Source organism: Camelus dromedarius, chromosome 30 (genome assembly GCF_036321535.1).
Source record: "Camelus dromedarius isolate mCamDro1 chromosome 30, mCamDro1.pat, whole genome shotgun sequence".
In the NCBI taxonomy this organism is placed as follows: Eukaryota; Metazoa; Chordata; class Mammalia; order Artiodactyla; family Camelidae; genus Camelus; species Camelus dromedarius.
The window spans coordinates 22,780,594-22,801,241 of NC_087465.1; the positions used below are offsets into that span (position 1 = coordinate 22,780,594).

Below are 20,648 nucleotides of genomic sequence, written 5' to 3' on the forward strand. Positions count from 1 at the left end.
CACAACCACATAATATCTATGTGATGCAGCAAAAGCAGTCCTAGGAGGGAATTTCATAGTGATACAGGCCTTCCTCAAAAAAGAACAATCTCAAATAAACGAACTAACTTACCACCTAAAATAATTAGAAAAAAAAGAGCAAACAAAACCAAAAGTCAACAGAAGGAAGAAAATAATAAAGATCAGGGAGGAAAAAAATAAAATAGAGATTTAAAAAAATAGAAACAATCAATCAAACCAAGAGCTAGTTTTTTGAAGGAGTAAACAAAATTGACAAACCTCTGGCCAGGCTCACCAAGAAGAAAAGACAGAGAAAACAAATAAATAAAATAAGAAAAGAAAATGGAGAAATTACAACCAATACCACAGAAATACAAAATATCATAAGAGAATACTATGAATAACTCTATGGAAACAAACTGGACAACCTAGAAGAAACAGATAACTTTCTAGAAACATACAGTCCACCAAGACTGAATCAAGAAGAAATACACCACTTGAACAGACCAATCACTAGAAATGAAATATAATTAGCAATAGAAAATGCCCCCACAAACAAAAGTCCAGGACCAGATGGCTTCACTGGGGAATTCTACCAAACATACAAAGAAGAACTCACACTAGTCCTTCTCAAACTCTTCCAAAAGACTGAAAAGGAGGGAGTACTCCCAAACTCCTTCTATGAAGCCACCATCACCCTGATACCAAAACCAGACAAAGACACAACCAAAAAAGAAAATTACAGGTCAAAATCGCTGATGAACATAGATACAAAAATCCTCAACAAAATATTAGCAAACAGAATCCAAAAGCACATAGAAAAGATCATACACCATGATCAAGTTGGATTCATCCCAGGAACACAAGGCTGGTTCAACATATGCAAAGCAATCAATGTGATACACCACATCAACAAAAGAAAGGACAAAAATCACATGATGATCTCAATAGATACAGAAAAAGCATTTGATAAAATTCAACACTCATTTATGATAAAAAAAAATCTCACCAAAGTGGGTATAGAGGGAATATATCTCAACAAAATAAAAGCTATTTATGACAGATCTACAGTCAGCATAGTACTCAGTGGTGAAAAATTGAACAGCTTCCACTAAAATCTGGAACAAGACAAGGATGCCCACTCTCACCACTTCAATTCAACATAGTCTTGGAAGTCCTAGCCACAGCAATCAGGCAAGAAAAAGAAATAAAATGATCCAAATTGGAAGAGAAGAGGTAAAATTGTTACTATATGTGGATGACATGATACTATACATAGAAAACCCTAAAAGCTCCACACACACACACAAACTACTAGTGCTAATAAAAGAATTCTGCAAGGGAGCAGGATACAAGATTAACATACAAAAATCAGTTGCATTTCTTTATGATAACAATGAATTAGCAGGAAAAGAAAGTAAAGAAATTTTAAAACTGCATCCAAAACAATAAAATACTTAGGAATAAATCTGACCAAGGAGGTGAAAAACTTAAACACAGAGACCTACAAAACACTGATTAAGGAAATTAAAGAAGACTTAAAGAAATGGAAAGATATCCCATGCTCTTGGATTGGAAGAAGCAATATCATTAAAATGGTCATACTCACCAAGGTGATCTACAGATTTAACATGATCTCTATCAAACTACCCAGGACATTTTTCACTAGAACAAACAATCCTAAAATTTATATGGAATCACAAAAGACCCAGAATTGCCAGAACAATATTGAAGAGAAAGAATGAAGCTGGAGGAATAACCCTCCCAGTCTTTATAAAATACTATGAAGGTCCTGTAATCAAAACAGCATGGTATTGGCATAAAAACAGATATATATGGATCAATGGAACAGAATAGAGAACCCAAAAATAAATCCATAGACCTATGGTCAATTAATCTTGACAAAGGAGGCAAAAATATACAATGGAGAACAGACAGTCTCTTCAGCAAATTGTGCTGGGAAGACTGGATAGCAGCATGTAAATCAATAAAGTTAGAACACTCCTTCACTCCATACATGAAAATAAACTGAAAATGGCTTAAAGACTTAATTATAAGACAAGACACAATAAATCTCTTAGAAGAAAACATAGGAGAAACATTATCTGACATAAATCTTAGCAATGTTCTCCTAGTGCAAACTGCTCAGGCAATACAAATAAGAGCAAAAATAAACAAATGGGACCTAATTAAATTTATAAGCTTTTGCACAGCAAAGGAAACCAAAAGGAAAACAGAATGGTAACCTACGGAATGGGAGAAAATATTTGCAAATGATGTGACTGACAAAGGCTTAATTTCAAGAATATATTAACGGGTCATACAACTTAATAAAAAAAACAAACCACCCAATCCAAAAATGGGCAGAGGACTTAAACTAGGAATTATCCAGTGAAGGCATACAAATGGCCAATAGGCACATGAAAAAATGCTCAATATCACTAATTATCAGAGAAATGCAAATCAAACCTACAGTGAGTTATCACCTCACACCATTCAGAAAGGCCATCATTCAAAATTCGATGAATGATAAATGCTGGAGACAGTGTGGAGTAAAGGGAGCCCTCCTACACTGTTGGTGCAGCCATTATGGAAAACAGTATAGAGATTCCCCAAAAAACTAAAAACAGACCTACTATATGACCCAGCAATTCCACTTCTGGGTATATATCTGAAGAGAACCCTAATTCAAAAAGATACATGCACCTCAATGTTCCCAGCAGCACTATATACAATATCCAAGACATGGAGGTAACCTAAATGTCCATCAACAGAGGACTGGATAAAGAATTTGTAGTATATTTATACAATGGAATACTACTCAGCCATAAAAAAGAATAAAACAATGCCAATTGCAGCAACATGGATGGAACTAGAAATCATCGTTCTAAGTGAAGTAAGTCAGAAAGAGAAAGAAAAATACCATATGATATCACTCATATGGGGATCTAAAAAAAAAAAGGACACCATGAACTCATCTACAAAACAGAAACAGACTGGCAGACTTAGTAAACAGTCTTACGGTTACTGGGGAAAGGGGGTGGGAAGGGATAAATATGGGAGTTTGAGATTTACAAATGTTACCCACTATATATTAAAAATAGATTTAAAAAAATTTCCTCTATATTAGCTCAGAGAATTATTTCAATGTCTTGTAATAATCTTTAATGAAAAAAATATGAAAATGAATATATGTATATATATACATGACTAGGACATTGTGCTGTACACTAGAAATTGACACATTATGATTCACTGTACTTCAATCTAAAAAAAAAAAAAAAGAAAGGTGGTAATGGGGGGGAAAAAAAAAAGATACAGAAGCCACACCACAAATGTTAATCAGGGTTAAATTTCAAGTGGGAACTCTGGAATAAAGAGTAAAAAAAAAAAAATCACAGAATTTGTTTAATGCATGTCCTATGATTTGAAAACTATGGAATCTTTTAAATGACATTTTATAGAAAACAAAATTCACTTTAGAGTATTTAGAACAGTGTAAAGTTCTATTCTTTAATCAAAAGCCACATGAAAAATTATTAGTCTAGTGACCCATAGAAACTCTTGTTCTAAAATGTTACAAAAAGCCTCAGTATTTGTTTGATAATTTTAAAGACAAATTTAGTTTGTTTAGATTCAGTTTGCATATTAGTAAATCACTTGGAAATTCCAAAAATATAAATAAAAGGAGAAAAAATTACAATGAATAAAACTATGCACTTACCATCATGATTAGGATTTCCTAGAGTCCATGGTTCATCTGAGTCAAAATGAGTATCTCCCCCAATTCCTGGTCCAGGGAAATAGGCATGTGCCAAAAACCCTCCCTCTCCATCAAAGGGAGAACTGTCTCCATGAAAGCCGGATGCAAAAATGATGGTGATATCCACATCACGTTTGCCATTTTCTAATTCACTGTAGGGAACTTCTTCAAACGTCAGAGGAGTTACATTCTGCCATACGTCAAAGGCACGGCGAATAGCTTTACGGGTTTCAGGGTCTCCTACTTTGGGAGTTACGTTCTTTATACTGAAATTTAGAAAAAAAAGAATAATCAGCATGGATTTAGCATATATAATCTGACTTATTACAGATTGACTTATTACAGGTCTTCATCTATTCAGTTGAGTAAAATATTAGAAAAACAGTCATATTCAAGAGGAAAGAAATTAATTAATTCCTCATGTCTCTATCACTAGATTTCACTACCCTGGGTCATTTAATTCTCAGCAGTACAGAATTCAGCTACCAAGGCTATAAATGAGAACTTCTCTGCAGAATTGTTACCAGTGGGGCAATTAGACCAACCACTTTGTTTTCTAAACAACAATAGAAGGGCAGCTTTGCCAAATGATCAAACAGGTGCATCAGCTTCAAGATGGAACTTTTAAAAAAATGTCATTCTATCCGGTTATTATTACTTTTAGGGGCACACTGTTGCGTGCACACCTTACTTTCAAACAATGTCTTTACGTTCTTAACCATGACCACCAACTCAGTGGACTCAAAGTTATTTCTAAGTTTTTAAAGGTCAATTAATGACAATTTCTGATGATCTATTTTTTCTTATATACTTATTTCTAGTTAAAATAAAGCAATATGAGTGAATAGCTTTTTAATGCAAATATTTAACAATTATACACATTTAAAGAACTTGGACATTCTTTAATTAGCTTATTTGTCTTGAGGCTAATAATAAAATAAAAATGATTTTAAATTTATTTAGCACTAATCAGATATTTCTCTTTCCTCACTTCTTTTTCTATTTTTTCTAAATAGAACAAAATGAAATAAATGTATATATGTGTAAGTATTTTATATTGTGGTAGTATACATTCATACCATCTTGTGAAAAGTAATGAGCAAATTTCACAGGACTCATAAATAAGTTTCAGACGACTTCAACCAACAGACGTAGACCCATGAATCCATGAATTTCACTAAGGGGCTATCTCAATATGTAAAAGGGTATAATAGCCAGGTGAATATTTATTGCAGTGCAATAATAAAAGCAAATTGTTAGCTAAAAGGTATAAACATTATGATGTCTCCATTACATGCCATAATACACATAGGGCTCAAAATTATTTTACCATTTTAAAGCTATTTAGCAGTATGGAAAAATATTTAAGATATACTTTCTGGTAAAAAAAATAATATGCAGATTATATTTTTAACCCAATTGTAACTATATCAATTTAGTTACCAATGTTAGGCAGGAATCATACCGACATAATAATGACATTAATTAAGCATATACTATGAGCCACGCAAGCATTTCACAATATCTTATTTAGCCCCCTGAGAAGCCCAATGAGACTGACATATATACCTATCATACAAAGAAACAGTTTGAGATTTAGAGGAATGTAGAAAACAATTAGAATGGCAGAACTAGTTTCTCAACCCAAACATTTTGACTCAAGAATCAACCATCTTATATTCTAAGCTAGACCGTACATCTACAACAAGGTTTTCACTATTTTCTAATACACGCTGCAGACCATGTTTACAATGATTATTTGATGATAAATATCAGTCATTATATACAAAGAAAATAAGAAAGCAAACCAAGTGAAAATGGAGGTGGGGCAGGAAGTATTCCAGGAAGAAGAAATGGCAGGTGAAAGGGCCAGATGGGGAGACACGCTTGGCAAGTCCAAGGAACAGCAAGGTGGCTGGTATAGTCTGAGCAGAGACAGAGGGCAAGCATCAAGAGGTGTGGTCAGAAAGGCAGCAGAGTATCACATTAGACAGGGCCTTGTTGGCCACTGCAAGGAGTGTGGCTTTTACTCCAGGTGAGAGAGGGAAAAACTGGAGCTTCATGAACATCCTTACTTCTGCTTTAAGTGGTGTCTGACTTATGCTTTAAAGAAATGATTGAGCTTTGATGTGGAAAATATTGAAGTAGAGCAAGAATTGAAGCAAGGAGATCTATTGGGAACTCTTGCAAATATTCAGGTGAGAAATGACAGTGCTTCAGACAAGAGGAGTACCAGTGGAGATATTGAGAAATACTCAGATTTGGTTTATATTTTGAGTATACACCTGCCAATATGTACCGATGGTTGGACATGAGCCATTTATTACATAAATTATGACTTAGGAACTTACATTTTGTAGAGAAAAGGAATTTAGGCTAAATCTATTTTATTTAATATTTGGTAAATCTGGGAAATAAAGATCTATTTGATAAAAAAAAATCATATTACCCATTAAGTAGTAAACTCTAATTCAAAGAGATACATGCACCCCAGTGTTCACAGAGCACTGCTTACAATAGCCAAGACATGGAAACAACCTAAATGTCCATCGACAAATGACTGGATAAAGAAGAAATACAGTGTCTCTGCACACATACGCTCATACATGTGAACAATGCAGTACTACTCAGCCATAAAAATGCATGAAATAATGCCATTTGCAGCAACATGGATGGACCTGAAGGTTATCATACTCAGTGAAGTAAGTCAGACAGAGCAAGACAAATATCATGTCTTTCATATCACTTATATATGGAATCTCAAAAAAAAATGGCACAAGTGAACATATTTACAAAACAGAGACAGACTCACAGACATAGAAAACAAACTTATGGTTACAAAGGGGAAAGGGGGAAGGGACAAATTAGGAGTCTGGGATTTGCAGATACTAACTAGTATATATAAAATAGATAAATAACATGGTCCTAATGTTCAGCACAGGGAACTATATTCAATATCTTGCAATAATGTACAATGAAAAAGAATATGAAAAGGAATATATATATATAGGTATACTTCCCTAAGTGTGTGTGTATATATATATATATATATATATATATATATATATATATATATATATATATGTAACTGAATCACTACGCTATACACCAGAAACTAACACAGCATTGTTAAATCAATTACAGTTCAAAAAAAATTATGCTACTCATTAAGGTCCAGTTATTGTTTTGAATAAAGCTTAAACAGAGCATACTAAGAATTCATCAGTTTATTCAACAACTATTTATTGAAGGCCTAATACACAGCAGGAACTCTACTAGGTTCTAGAGAGTATAAAATGGATATGCTCTCTGATGTAATGAAGCTCCTGTATGGTCTCGAAGTAATACACAATGTACTATCTTATAATTGTTCACCTATACACTTGACCCCCATGCTAGACTACCTTCTCCATCAGAGCACAAGCCTTGCCTAACTCATCAGTTGCCGGTTATGCCATATAATATTTTCAGCAATCATTTATTGAATGAACAACACCTAATTATCCAAGAAGCAAAATTTGCCAAAAGAAAATTGATCATAAAGATTCAAGTTAAATAAGAGATGAATGGCCACCAGTATTTGTATTATAATTATAACCAGTATGTAAATTATACATCAGTCAAGTTACACATACCCCCCTAAGAATACATACACGGTATAAACTCAGAAGTTCCCATTTCCAGACATCAAGCACTGGGGTCATTAAAGGGGAAGGTGTAGGAGACTGGACATTACCTTTAAATGGACTGATTTTAGAAAAGTTCCTTCCAATTCCACATATTAAAGATAGGAAAGATCATAAATTTATGTAATCTAACTTTTCAACCATTTCCACAAATATTCTCTAATTTCCCTGACAAGTGAATATATTTCTTGGTTTCTATGCATCCAATGATGAAGAAGACTTGTAAGGTGGATAATTTAATTTTTTCAATAGCTCAAAATATTGTATTTTTTTCTGAAAGCCTTTAAGTATTTGAGAATAACTCAAAATTTCTTCCTTAAATATTCCTTCCATCATGTTGAGACTCTTCGGCTGTAATCCTGAGCCCTTCCCCATGCAGGCTGCTTTCAAGATCTCTTAGCATCTTGATTTCTTCTTAGAGGCATACGTTAAGTTGCCAAGAAGCAGCTGAATGTGTGGTGGCCCAAAGAGAAAAGGATACATCAGCTAAGGTGTGGCCAGGGAAGCAAAGAGGAAAATTAGCATCTCCACTGCTCTGAACACTTTACTTTGTATCAATCTAATTCTATTCATCCTAGCTTTGTTTGAGCCACATTATACTGTTGGCTTATAATGAGTTTGCAATAAAATGAAACCTATATTCAACCACCTCCACACCAACTCTTATCTGTATCCTGTAACGTCACAGTCAGCTATCCTTTCCACGAATAATTATCTTGTAAGCTTCAGTGTCATATTTTGTATTTACTTCCCTAAGTATAGTAAATCGAAAGTAGTAGCAAATACTTGTACAGTACTTACTATACACAAAGAAACTTCTTAGCATCCTACGTATATTATCCTTAAAATGTACTCACAACAATTTCTGGGATTTTTCTGATATATTAGAAGAAGTTAAGGTGATAGTCAACAAGGGTTAAGTATTAATTATGTATCAAACACTGTGCTGTTTGCTTGTTTGTTTTATGCTATCTGACTTAATTTTATCCCAAGCCTTACAAGGTAGGAATTGTTACAATACTCACATTGTACACAGAGGAAATGAGACTTAGAATATTAAGTCAATTGAGCCTGGCTTTACAGGTAGCAGGAATCAGAGTCAGGATTCAAATCCAGATCCTTCCCACTCCAAAATTCTTAACCACATGTTGTGCTTATCAATAACCTGGAATTTTACAGGGATAAACAACTAATTCTTTGAAAATTCAAAACTGGCTGAGACAATTGTCCGTAGAGGGACACTGCATAAGTGGAATTATGATCTGAACATAATGGCTCTTAACAGTTTCTTTCTTTCTTTTTGAAATGAACGAGGTGGTTGAATACCTAAGGATACAAAGACACCAATCACTGTCAGCAGCCAGCACTGTCAAGAGTTTAGAAATCAGGTCAGAAAAAGAATACTATTTGAAATGAAAACAATACATGTCAATATGCAGATTTGTGTAAGTTTTATACTTCTGAAGTTGATTTTTGTACTTTAATCCAATTAGTATTTATTGATTTTTTTATGTGGTATAGGGTAAAAAATCTAATTTTATTGTTTTCCATATAGATAATCAATTATTACAGAATAACTTCAATAAAATAGCCCATCCTTTCCCCAGTGATCTACAAGGCCTGGTCTGGCATAAATCTTTTTTTCTTACGTATACGTATAGGCCTATTTCTGTGATCTCTTTTTGACAATGCTGGATTATTTTTCTATCTCTGTGCTAACACTACATATTGCCTTAATAAGTGCTGATTTAAAGTAAATCTTCATATCTGGTAGGTGGAAATATTTTGATTAATATTGGGACTTCAGTAATCCTCAGAGATTTTTGAGTCAGTTTGTTAAATTATACAAGAAATATTATCGGGATTTTTATTAGAATTACATTGAATTTGTAGAAGATTTGAACTTCATTATATTAACTCTGTCTTATATTAAGAAAAAATATATCTCTACATTTATTTTTGGTCTTTTTTCTTGTCTTTCAGTAAAGGTTCCTAATTTTCACTTTATAGAGCTTATACATCTTTTGCAGATCTGTTCTTCACTCATATTTTTGTATCTATTCTAAATAGGATTTTTGTAAAGATTACTGTGTTTGTATCTGTGTGTCCTTGTGTGTGTACTTTGTCTATGAATCCTGGAAAAAGCTTCCAGTTTCTGTTCTGACATGTAAAAAGCTTGGAAGTTGTCACTCCAAACCTCACAACAAGAAAAAATGCCGAGCAAACCAAAAAAATGAACAATTCTTCTTGGTTCCACTAGAGATTGCAGTCACAGGGCAAACGGCCACCCCCAAAACTGGGGAGAAAGTTGAATACAAAGAATCACAGCTTGCCAGAAGCAAAAGCCCCTGAATCATTGCCGTCTCATGAAAGAGAAGACAAAACGTAAAAGGCTTACATTAGACTGCCAACTCACTAGGGTGTCAGTTTGGACAAATAATATTGGCATGCTTATCATCTTCCAGTTTGTAAACTAATATTTTTTATAAACATGTCACACTTTTGAGAAATAGAAAAATCATATGGTAAAAAGTTACTTTTATTAGTGGTTATTGCAAAGTGGATGAAGGGAGATAGAAGCCAGGAAACAGGTTAGTCATGGGTATTTGCTTGTAGGTTTGTAGGTTTGCCACTGGGCCAGATCCTTCTGAGATCATTGGCTCTAGAACTACTTTTATCATGAGTGTAGGTTTCAAAAAATGAACTTACTTAAAGTCTATTTGGTGTTTTCTGTTTACTGGGAATGAACCAAGAAGTAGCAATGAAAATAATGACTTACATGCCCAGAACCTCGTATCATAAAGGGGAAAATGGGGAGAAATGCTCAGTGAGCGAACGCTCGAGCTCTCTGCCAACCCTTCAACAGCGGTACTTAGACCATTATGAAAACCTGTGCATTGGACTATGAATAACTTGTATCATTATCTTTATAAATTTTATTGAAAGTAACTCAGAAATAAAGTCCATCATAATTAAGAAGCAAAAAAAAAAAAAAAAAAGGTAAAAGGCTAAGTTACTATTCGGAGGGTAACAGCCCCAAAAGTTAAGTCCACTTGAAAAATTGATATTTCAATTACAAGACTATAGACTGCCTCCTCTCCACAATACCTTATACCACAGCAACAGGGCTTAATAAAATAACACTGGATTACAAATGAGAGAGCTGCAAGACACAGAACCTATTTGAGAAAGAGTTTCTACGGATATTCAGTGATAACAGGGAGACAAAAACTAGGACACTAGGAGAAACTGAAGCTTCCAACACCTTCAGCTACAAGAAACATTAGACAGCCAAACTCCTAACCAGATAAATGTAAAACCTCACTCTAAAGTTGTATTACCTCAGTTTGTGTGAACCAACACATTATGCCTGGCTTTCAACAAAAATTGATAGCATGTTAAAAAACAAGAAAAAACATAGGCTGAAGAGACACAGGAAACATTAGAACCAGACTATATGGCAGAGACTTTGGAATTAAAAGACCAGAAAGTTAAATTAAACATGATCAATACTTTAAAGATTCTAACGGAAAAAGTGGACAATATGAAAAAAAAAGGGGTAATATAAGCAGAGATACTGAGACTACAAGAAGGAATCAAAAGGAAATGCTAGAAACAAAAAAATATTAACAGAAATGAAGAATGTCTCTGATGGGCTCATCATGAGACTGAACATAACCAAGGGAAGAATCAGTGACCTTGAAGATAACGCAACAGAAATTTCCCAAATTGAAAAAAGCAAAGGGAAAAAAGGATGGAAAGCAGAACAGAGCATCCAAGAACTGTGGGGCACTTAAAAGCTGTGATATAACATAATGGGAATGCTAGAAGGCAAAGAGATAGGAATGGAAGAGATATTTAAAATAGTATCCAAGAATGTTCCAAAATAATGACAGACAGCAAACCACAAATCCAGGACTTTCAGAGGACAAAATCTGCATGTGGGAATATTCTATACAAACTACAGAAAACCAAAGGCAAAGAGAAAACCTTGAAAGAAGCCAGGAGGGGGAAAAAGCATCTTTATCTACAGAGGAACAAAGATACTCTGAAAGCACAACATAACACTGAGAAGAAGAATAAACGCAGAAAACTGACACTATCAGATATCAAGATTTACTGTAAAACTATAGTAATCAAGAAAGTGTGACACTGGTTTATGAACAGACACATAGAGCAATGAAGTAAAATAAAGAGCCCAGACGTTTACCCCCACACACAGTCAACTGATCTTTAAGTAAAGATCAAAGGCAATGGAGAAAGGGCGGGCTTTCCAACAAATAGTGCTGGAACAACTGACCATCCACATGCAAAAACATTGAATCTAGACACTGACTTTACACCTTTCACAAAAAGGGACTTAGAATGTAACACAGACCTAAAGGTAAAAGCAAGACTATTAACATTTTTGTAAGATAACATAGGAGAAATTCTAAGCAACCTTAGGTTTGGCAATGATTTTTTTTGATACAACACCAAAAGCACAATACAGAAGAGAAAACAGAGAAGCTGGACTTCATTAAAATTAAAACTTCTGTTCTGCAAAAGACACTGAAAAGAGAATGAAATGTCAAGACACACACTGGGAGAACATATTTGAAAACATATATGATAAGAGACTTGTAATCCAAGACAGAACAAATAACACCTAATATAGCAACTCAATTAAAAGTAGGTCAAAAGATCTAAACAGACATTTCACAAAAGAAGATATACAGATGGCAAATTAAGCACATGAAAGTATGCTCAGCTTCATCTGTCATTAGGGAATTGCGAATTATAACAACAATGAGACACCACCTATTAGAATGGTACATCCAGAACACTGACAACACCAAATCCTGACAAGGTTGTAGAGCAACAGGAACTTTCATTCACCATTGGTGGTAATGCAAAATGGTATAGTGACTTGGAAGATATGTTGGTAGTTTCTTAAAAAGCTAACCATAGTCTTACCATGTGATCAGCAAAATTGTACTCCTAGGTATTTGTTCAAATAAGTCGAAAATTAAAAACCCACACAAAAACCCACACACACATATTTATAATAGTCTTATTCACAGTTGCCAAAAACTGGAAGCAACCAGGAAGTCTTTAGTAGGTAAATGGGTAAACAGACTGTGGCACATCCATTCAATGAATAATATTCAGTAATAAAAAGAAATGAGCTATCAAGTCATGAAAAGATGTGAAGGAAATTTAGGCACATATTATTAAGTGAAGGAAGGCAGTCTGAAATGACTACAAACTGTATGTTTCCAACTATATGACATTCTGAAAAAGGCAAAACTATAAAGACATTAAAACAGTCAGTAGTTTCCAGGAGTCTAGGGGGAGAAGAGGGATAAATATATGCAACAAATCATTTTCAGGGCAGTGAAGCTATTCTATATGACCCTGTAATGCTATATGATACTAAGCATTTGTCAAAATCCTACAACACAAAGAGTAAACTCTAGGGTAAACCATAGAATTTAGTCAGTAATATAGCAATGCTGGCTCAACAATGGTAACAGATATTTACACTAATTAAGATCCTGACTATGGGAGAAACTATGTGAGTGTGTATATGGTGGGGGGAGTGAGAACTACTGGTATTATCTGTTCAACATTTTTGTAAATTTAAAATTGCCCAGAAAATAAAATCCGTTAATTTTTTAAAGCTGGCTATATTCTTTTATTATTTCTAAAAACAAATACCTAGAGTTTATTCTGGGTGTTCTGTATAGAAAGTGATACAAACTGTGATTAAAGATAGTTTCATTTCTTTTTTTTTTTCTTTCTTTATATATTTTCATTGAAGTATAGTCAGTTTACAAATGCTGTGTCAATTTCTGGTGTACAGCATATAGCTTCAGTCATACATATACATACATATATTTGTTTTCATATTATTTTTCACCATAAGTTACTATAAGATATTGAATATAGTTCCCTGCGCTATACAGTATAAACTTGTTTATCTATTTTATATATAATAGCTAGTATCTGCAAATCTCAAACTCCCAGTCTATCCCTTCCCACCTTCTTCCACCCTGGTAACCATAAGTTTGTTCTCTGTGTCTGTGAACCTGTTTCTGTTTCATAAATAAGTTAGTTTTCCTTTTTTTTTTTTTTTAGATTCCGCATATAAGTGATATCATATGGTATTTTCCTTTTTCTTTCTGGCTTACTTCACTTAGAATGACAATCTCTAAGTCCATCTCTGTTGCTGCAAATGGCATTATTTTATCATTTTTGTGGCTGAGTAGTATTCCACTGTATAAATACACCACATCTTCTTTATCCAGTCATCTGTTGATGGACATTTAGTTTGTTTCCATGTCTTGGCTATTGTAAATAGTGCTGCTGTGAACAGTGGGGACATGTATCTTTTTGAATTAAGGTTCTCTCTGGATTTATGCCCAGGAATGGGATTGCTGGATCATATGATAAGTCTATTTTTAATCTTTTGAGAAACCTCCATACTATTTTCCACAATAGCTGCACCAAACTACATTCCCATCACCTACACAAAGACATATTATAATTAAGATGGCCAAAGTTAAAGACAAAGAAGTGATTATAAAGGCAACAAGAGAAAAATAAAGAGTTAGTTATGAGGGAACCCCCATAAGGCTTTCAGCTGATTTCTCTACACAAATATTGCTGGCCAGAACACAGTGTCAAGATATATTCAAAGTCCTGAATGAGAAAAAGCTGCAACCTAGGATAGTATTATTTCTTTATAAATCCTTATATATTTTATTTTCTTTTATTCTCTTATAAGTAGTTACACAATGTTGTTGAATGGAAGTAGAGGTGGCAAGTATTTTTTGTTGTTGTTTTCCTCAATATTTTTCCCCAACATTTTACATTATATTGTTCACATTATATGTGAAATATATAATGAAGCTGTAGTTTTGATTTTTGTAGATGCCATTTTTTGATTAAGTAAGTAATCAAAAGTAATCAAAATCTTTGCTTTGATTCCTAGTTATCATAAATGGAGGCTAAATGTTCTTGAACACATATATGAATTTCCTTTAATACAACTTTTTGCTTTCAAGACAGAAGGGAGACCATTCCTGGTTTTCTAAAGTGGGTTGAATGACCACTGTCTACATTTCTGTTGCATCCTGTTCCTTTATAACATGCATCACATTTATATCATTGTTCAATTTTTCCACATGACTGTAGATTCCATGGGGACAGATGGAATTCCTATGTTTTATTTAGTGCTATATCCCCAATACCTAGCTTTTTCCTTCATTGAAACTGGGACTCAATATAAACAGTTGTTCAATTAATGAATAAATAAATATGAACATCTCCATTAGCAGCAACTGCCACTCCAGACTGGAAGGCACTCACATCCCTTAGGCATCCTTCATTGAAGACAAGAAAGGATGATCCATTTGCATTGTTGCTAAAAAGATAGAAAGTAAAATGGTTGAACTGATACTAAAGGCTAATAATTTAAAGACATTTTGTTTAAATTGCAGTTATTTGTATAATTTGATTTTTTTTTCTAGAGTGTAAGTACTTGCTAAAGAATGTTATGTGTTAAGTACTCATCTGAAAGTCACTCTGAATCTTAGCATTCATTCAAGAAGCTGGAAGATCTAGTTTACAAAAGAGACCAAGAGTTTCAAGGAAATCTACAAGGCAGATGGACAATTTACTCTCTTCTGAATTGCAATTTTTTGCTTCCTTATGTTAACATTTCATCATTGTATGTTACCATGCAGTCAATGTGCATAAGATCTCAAACAAAATGTCAAAATAAATAGTGAAAAAATGGAAAAAAACCCCAATAATCCATCATTCATTTTTATACCTGTAAGTGATGTGTTTGTGCTGCCACTTCTGTCCCGTTAATGCGTATCGCTTTCGACGAATATTAAATTTGGAGCTACCTCTTGTCTGGTCAGGTACGCCACACCGAGGCTTCTTCATCCAGCTGAAAAAGCAGTTATTTTCCAGTTATTTACCGACAACCTTAAACACTGATTTGAAATAGAAGTCAATTGAGAAGTCATGACAGTGATAATGAAAACAGGAAAATATAAAGGAAAAATTTGTCAGTTTTCTTGCAACTTCAATCTAAGTAGAAAGTATATTTTTCACTAAATGATCATGAATCACTAGTTTATAACTCAGATCCTTTAGATAATTTTTTCTCTCTTTAATTCATTTTGAGCTAACTGTAGACTGAGGTGTTCTGAAGCTTCTAACTAGAATCTGCTGTTGACAAGATATGTGACCTTGGGCAGGTCATTCACCCCTTGTCTCATTCCTAAAATGAGACTTTTAAAAATAAATTATCACTAAAGTCTCTTCCAGCTTTAACGTTCAAAAAATTTTTTAAATCTATTACATGACCTGAAAGTCCAGGAGTCAAGAAAATAAATGCTACTTTCTTCTGGTTTACACAAAAGAAAATTGTTTGTTCAAATAACATTTGCATTCCTCCGATTTTGTCTTCTTTTCACTTTAAGAATTACCTCAGTTTCCAAGGAACAGTCATTCACTTTGAATCTTTGATAATAAACAAATTTGATGCTTAAGAAAAATTTTTCTTAATATGAGGTTTAACATCACACAAATAAAATTTAAATATTAGCATTAGGAAAATAAAATACTGTACTGATTTATTAATTTTTAATACAATTATCTAACTTCTTTTCTAGAGTCTGATTTGACCATTGCCCTGTTTTCTTTGTAGTCTTTTTTCTTGTTCAGCGAGAAACATTTTCATGCTTTTGAGCAGTTTTCCTTTAGTGATTCAGAAAATGGCTTTACTGTTCATTAGCCCATTTAACTGAACAATTACACAACTAAAGCAGAATCTTCATGGTGTCACATGCTTCAGAAAGTAGAAATGAGAAAAGAATCAATTTTTGCTGTATTTCATCAAATACTTAATTTCTATACTCTTTACATGGAAAATAATTGGCTGCAGAAATGACTGTCTAGAGATGTCCATTTCGTGAAAATGACTGAAATAGTTTACATGTTACATGGATAAATCAGCTAATCAGCTTTTATGAACATAAGAATAACGTTATGCCACAATGAAAGCATGACTTTTGCTTTTTAAGAAAGACAACACTTTTCTGATAAGGATTATAAATTTCTCCTTTTTTATTCTGCTGCCAGTAATAACATAGACATTGCCGTTACCAGACTTAACAAACTCCATCCTAGTTTATAATGCATTGTAGGGTTACTTCAGAAAATCATTCTTTCCCTTTATTAAAGTCTCAAAACCAAATGAGATGTCTTGTCAATGTGAACACCTCGGAAGCTATCCAGCCCTACAGAACCAAAGTTCTGAAAAGGGAAACCTCTTACTTTCGACTAGCACTCGCAGGGCACACAAAATCACAGACTTTGAGACATTTCACTAGACTGTAAAACACTCAAGGGCGGTGGATCTAACATACCCCTGTTACCTGTACAACACCAAACATGTAAAAGATGTTTAATAAATAGGTAGATAGGGACTTCAAATGAAAAAAATATTTATTATACTCTGTAAGATCTAGATATATATTTAACTAACAAATATTAAGCATTAATGGTGGGCTTATGACAATTTAAATGACTTTTATATATGGGTATTTCATTAATCATATTCTCAATAAAAAGTATAACATTTCTTAGCAAGTACTTATTCTGATTTATCTCACTGAAAGTACTGGGAGAATAAACTATATATAATTTAAATGTGAATAAATTTACTTAATGTGGGTTGTGATTACACTTACATCCAGTGAAAGAAAATATTTAAATAAACACTCCTGGAAGAGAAATAATTTTGAAAAAGATAGTGGGATAAAACCTGATAAAATATAATTAGTTGTTATCCAAATAAAATGTATTTTCAATGAGGATATGTTCCCTAAAAGTACTGTCATGATACATAAAGTTAAAAGATGAAGACAGTGATTGAAAAAAATTAAATTTATTAAAATAAATTTCCATCTTAAGTCATGCATTATGTTGGATCCAGCAAAATTTTCTCAGTGAAGCACTGTGTCTTTTGAAGGACAGGGGTTTCAGGGATGAGTATGAGATTCCTGTGCTGAAAGATATTTCTGCTAAATTCCTTACATGTTTCTTCGGTTTTTGCTCCTTTCATAGTTTTTTGTTATGTTCCAACTATTTGTTCATTTATTTACTCATTCCATCCCGATCCTTTCATCCTACAATATTTTTAAGCCTTTATAATACTCTAAGAGATAAAAAACTGAATAAAAAGATAAGAGCTCTTGTTTAGCACAGTCTATAGGAAGACATGCGAGATAAAAAAAATACAATATATGGGTTAAGTGTTCTCCCATCTCCATTTAGCTACCCTGTCGTCATTTCTAATTTTACATGTAATTTACAAATTGTGAGTTTCCTCTCAAACTTACACCATTTCCTCAGCCAGAGGTCTTTCCAATGCCTAAGACAGATAGCTAGGTTACATCCTCCAATCAGTCATGGTGTAGTGTCTTCTGCCTTCAGAATTCCTCTGTATCTCTCACTCCCACCAATGCCTTCTTCTCACTCCTAATGACAAATCATTTCAAAGCACAGATGTGTTCCTACATGTTCTGGGCACGAAATGCATTTATAGCAAGACTCTTATTCAGGCCTACCTACCAAGTATGCTCCCTGTCTCCCTACTTCCCAAAATCCACTCAAGTTCCTACAGAACCAGCCTCTTTCTGCCTTTGTATAGAGTGACCTCCTTCTGACATACGTTTCCCTCCTTGTTTACAGTGACAGTCCTAGTCCCCCTTGATTACTCAACTCGCACAGTTAACCGTCTCAACACAGCATGCGCTATAATTGTGTGTTCCAACTTGTACGTGCCTCGTTCTATCTTCCAACAGCCTGTGAGTCAGGACAGGGAGCCTAGTGCGGGGCCAGCGTCCAGTGAAGTTTCCAGTAAGGAACAGGAGGTGGGTGAACTAAATCATGTGGGTTTTTTTGATATTCTTGTTGCACATACTGATCTCCCTGACTACCTATATGTTTCTTAAGGACTTTGTAACTCTTAGCAACTCTGTGCCTAGAACAAATGCTTATTGAGTAGCTGGACATTGTGTGGAAACTTTTATATAAAACTAAATCATAAAGTAGGTAACTTTAGTGTAAAAAACAAGAACAGGCATGATATAATATAAACTAGTAATTTAACTCAAAGAATCCTGAATGAGGGTTGGTCAAGTAGAGAGCACTCTATGTTAACTTCATCTGTATATGTATCCAAATATATATATCTATATCTAACACATAGATATTAGCAGGTATTAATTATCAAAATATGTAAAATTCTGAAATATGTTCAAAGCACATCATGACACTGAATACACAGTATCTGCGCTAAATCACTCTTCAGTATTTTTATGTGATTCCAAATGCTTAAATTATTATTTAATTTCATAAGCATTCAGTCTCTTTCTCTTATAATTTTTAAAGTTCTCAGTAGATATAAAGAATGGTCAGTGTCTACTAGAACTCATCAATGAATTAAATGCCGTCTAATAGTAAATGTAAAACTGGCATGTTATTGCTGTTTTTCAGGTAGAGTCTGGGGATTCACTTCTAGTTAGCATGCACCAAAATGGTAGTTGCATTCACGTATCAATTTGACAAATCCCATATTTACCTATACACAGGTGTGCAAAATTGCATACACATGTACAAATGATTATCTGACCTAAGTAATAACTATAGAAAAGAAAAGGTGTTGAAATACACATGTATATTATTTTCAAGTAGTGCTTTTTTTGTGCAAGTATCTTTGCTAAAACACTAATTTTTTTCAGCATGTCAACACACAGCCCATACACCTATGTTAGTTTACTGACTCATTTGCTAAGAATTTTAAGTTGACATTCCAATGCAAGCAAGCACTTGGGGAATGAGCACTGGGGGAGGAGTGAGCTACAAGAGAGACATTTTGTAATTTCAAAGTGCAAATAATGGCACCACCTCAATTTTCATAAATATAATGTGGATGGTCAGTATTGATTTAACGTTTTAGAACCCAGAGCATTTTAAAACTAGTTGGGCAGATGATGAATTTCATTTAAATTAACTCAACTTAAAAATGAAAAACTATCTAAAACCAGTCCTCTTGTGAGGAGGTATATTATAAAAGTTGGAAGCAGGAATCCCAGGGCCAAACTGCCAGGGTTCCCATCCAGCTCCCCTGACTCACAAGCCCTGTGCTATTAGTCATGCCACTGTTCCTATTTCTTGATTTCCTCTTCTGCAAAAATAAGTGATTATACGATTATTGAGTTTTGGTCAGGATTACACTTGCTAAATCACGTGAAACACTTAGAATGGTTCCTGGCAAATAGTAGCTGTTATTATTACTAACTTATAATTACAACAGTATTATTTTATGAATGTCAGGAAGCAGTGGTACTCATAATAGCAGAAGCAGCAGCAGTAACAGCGCAACAGTGTAGACACATTTACCTACCAACATGCTTCAGTTCACTCTGTGTGTTGACCTAAAGCACTCTATAATTCAAAACAGGGCTATTCCTAGTATTTTGATACCAAGGATACCAACAGATATACCATCCTGCGTTCTATGTAAATAAAGTAGCCACAAGCTTCTAAACAAATTTGCAATGATGCTAAGAGCCACAATATACGAAATAGTATTCATTCTAAAGAGAAAATGAATGATTTAGGCATTCATGTCAAACATTTAGGGCGACCCACGGCACGACACGAGAGGTGCCCTCAAGCAGTAGTCCATGCCCTGGTGCCCTGTGGTGGGGCTGCAGAAAGGCAGCTCTTCAAAAGAAGAGGGGAATGAGACCCTTTGGGGTTGGGGTTGTGCCACATGGTGGCCCCGTGTACATACATCTTCCTTTACCAGGAGAAAAAATACTCAAAAATGTATATTTTGTGCCTTATGAATTAGTAATCTTAGAAAAATATTCATCAGCATAATATATTAAACAAGATTCCAGACTTTTCCAAGCTCTAATGGTTAAGAGTACTACTATTATATTTGTCACAAGGAATCTTTGTAGATATTTTAAAATATGCTTATTTTTATTACCTTAAAAATCCTTAGGTTTTGTTTGTATTCATAATGCCAAGTTCAACAATCATGAAGAAGATTTTTTTTTTAAGTAAATTAACATAGGGCTCCAAATGTAGATAGGCTGATAGCTCACTCTGGTCCAGAATTT

The 20,648-nt window shown here is 34.0% G+C and overlaps 1 protein-coding gene across 2 annotated transcripts in view; it reads right to left on the reverse strand.

The window, feature by feature from the left end:
* The window catches only part of MMP16 (matrix metallopeptidase 16), a 274,903-nt gene that overhangs the window by 115,955 nt on the left and 138,300 nt on the right, over positions 1 to 20,648 (reverse strand). For both annotated transcript variants that reach the window (XM_010980548.3, XM_064480923.1), the window contains exons 3-4: positions 15,269 to 15,391; positions 3,725 to 4,029 (exon numbers count right to left, since the gene is read on the reverse strand). In XM_010980548.3, the coding sequence (XP_010978850.1) occupies positions 3,725 to 4,029; positions 15,269 to 15,391 (428 nt within the window). The remainder of the gene's footprint in view (positions 1 to 3,724; positions 4,030 to 15,268; positions 15,392 to 20,648) is intronic.